The 1927-nt window shown below is 34.3% G+C and overlaps 1 protein-coding gene across 1 annotated transcript; it reads left to right on the top strand.

Moving 5' to 3' along the window:
- Positions 1–652: 652 nt before the first annotated feature.
- On the top strand, positions 653–1237 carry LOC147431893 (uncharacterized). The gene has a single exon (XM_086493710.1). The coding sequence runs from the start codon at positions 653–655 to the stop codon at positions 1235–1237; it is 585 nt and encodes a 194-aa protein (XP_086349836.1).
- The last annotated feature ends 690 nt before the right edge of the window (positions 1238–1927 follow it).

Genomic DNA, 1927 nt, shown 5'->3' with positions numbered 1-1927 from the left:
TCTTTCTATGCTAAGATTGAGCAGATGCTAGGACCTTCGAGCCAAAACCCTATGCTATAGTAATCAAGGCCAAACTTTATTTGAACACTTGGAGACTACCTTGCAGAAGAGTTTATTGTTTTTTTCTTCCATATCTAAATGGATCTTTGCTTGGATAAGTGGCAGACCTTGAGACCTAAACACCCATTCTACAGTAGAGCATTGGTTAAGACCTGATGCACTTCAAGCATACCTTTAACAAAAAGTAGTAGTTAGTTTACTTAAATCTAGTTGAACTCCATGATATTGAGACTAAGAGAGAGTGTAGCATAAAAAAGGTTTAGGCTTTCAATTTGACTTCCTTTCTAGTAATGAGTAGATCATAGATTGATTTTGGTATCTAATATAGCCTTAGGGTAGAAAATGTAAAACTCATATCGAGTGTTGTGTTTGTATTAAATGTTCTTGTTCTTCAATTTCAGAACCATTACAAGAAAATGAATTGACTATATGCCGGCATAAATTGAAAGAAACTATTGAATTACCCATCCAACCTCATCCAAGACCTTGTCCAAGGAATCAACCACCTCCTTATCACCTATCACTTGCTTTCAAGGACATCAAGAGAGTACTTATCTTGGATCTAGACGGGTTACTTCTCAAGACAATTGAAATGAAACATGGAGATTCTATGCCAGCTTGGGCTCAACACATGGGACTTGTGGAGGATAAAGAGGAAGTTCATCATGTGGTGCGACCAGACGCACATATGTTTTTGGATTTTTGTGCTGAATACTTTGAGCTATGGATATGGAGTTGCTATAATTTAACAAAGGTACAACGCATCACACAAAAATGTTTTCCCAAGCAGTATACCAAGTTCAAGGTGTTTATGAGTAACAAAAATTGCCAAAATCCAAATATCATGTTAGGATTTACAAGGGTTTCTCACAAAAATTTGAGTGATATTTGGAAGATATTTGAGGATTTGGATGCAAACAATACCTTAATTTTTTATGACACTCCATATAGGGTGATGTGGAACATGCCGGGGACATATCTTATATTTCCAAAGTTGTGGAAGCAAACTTTCGAGCAACTTCAAAGCTTCTTGCAGGGAACAATAATTCCATGGTTGGTAGGATGGTTGTATACAAGAGACAAGAGAGTTTATACCTACAACACAATTGTAAATCAATACAGTGATTCTGAGACAAATTATGTTCTCAGTGTGTACTTGTCAAGACGAAAGCATTGAATAAATATGACCATAATATGTTTTCTGTATTCTTGTCTGTATCTTTCAACATTTGTATAATTTAATATAGTCTTTAAAAAAAAAAACAAAGCTATGTCAATTTGTGAACACTTCAATGGAGTGCACCCTAGTCTAAGGGGACTTCAATGTACTATTTGAGTGCATCCTATCGTAAGGGGACTTTGATGTATTGTTAGAGTGCACCCAATTTTTTGGGGACTCATTTTTTATTTGATTGGGGCCTATGTTGGATCATATAGTAAAAGAAATTCATTTTTTTTCAATTCATCTCGAGGTTGTATTTATTTGTAACTAGGAGAGAACTGATGTTTGATGTCAATATAAAACTTTCAAGTGTGGTTTAGAGAATTCATGGACTTTGGATATGTGAGAGGGATCTTTTTCTTGGGCACAAATGCTTGCTTCAAGAATTTTATCATTACATCCTTTATGTAAAAAAGTTTAAGTAAAAGACTGAAAAGAAAACTATGGAATCTAAGTGCATGTATTCTTGAATTGGCTTGAAAGTTGATGTATCAGGCATGATTTATGAAGGTTTAGATCTAACAAGATGCAAAGCTAGAGTTCTTAGACGTTACCTTTGTCAATTTTGTACAAAATAACATATTTAAATTTATTTTATTGTGGGTGGAAAATATATTAATATGTGCATTTGGAACATAATTGCTT

Source organism: Adiantum capillus-veneris, chromosome 21 (genome assembly GCF_014529385.1).
Source record: "Adiantum capillus-veneris isolate H3 chromosome 21, ASM1452938v2, whole genome shotgun sequence".
In the NCBI taxonomy this organism is placed as follows: domain Eukaryota; kingdom Viridiplantae; phylum Streptophyta; class Polypodiopsida; order Polypodiales; family Pteridaceae; genus Adiantum; species Adiantum capillus-veneris.
The sequence above is the reverse complement of the archived record's forward strand: the minus strand, read 5'-3'. Positions and strand labels throughout refer to the sequence as shown.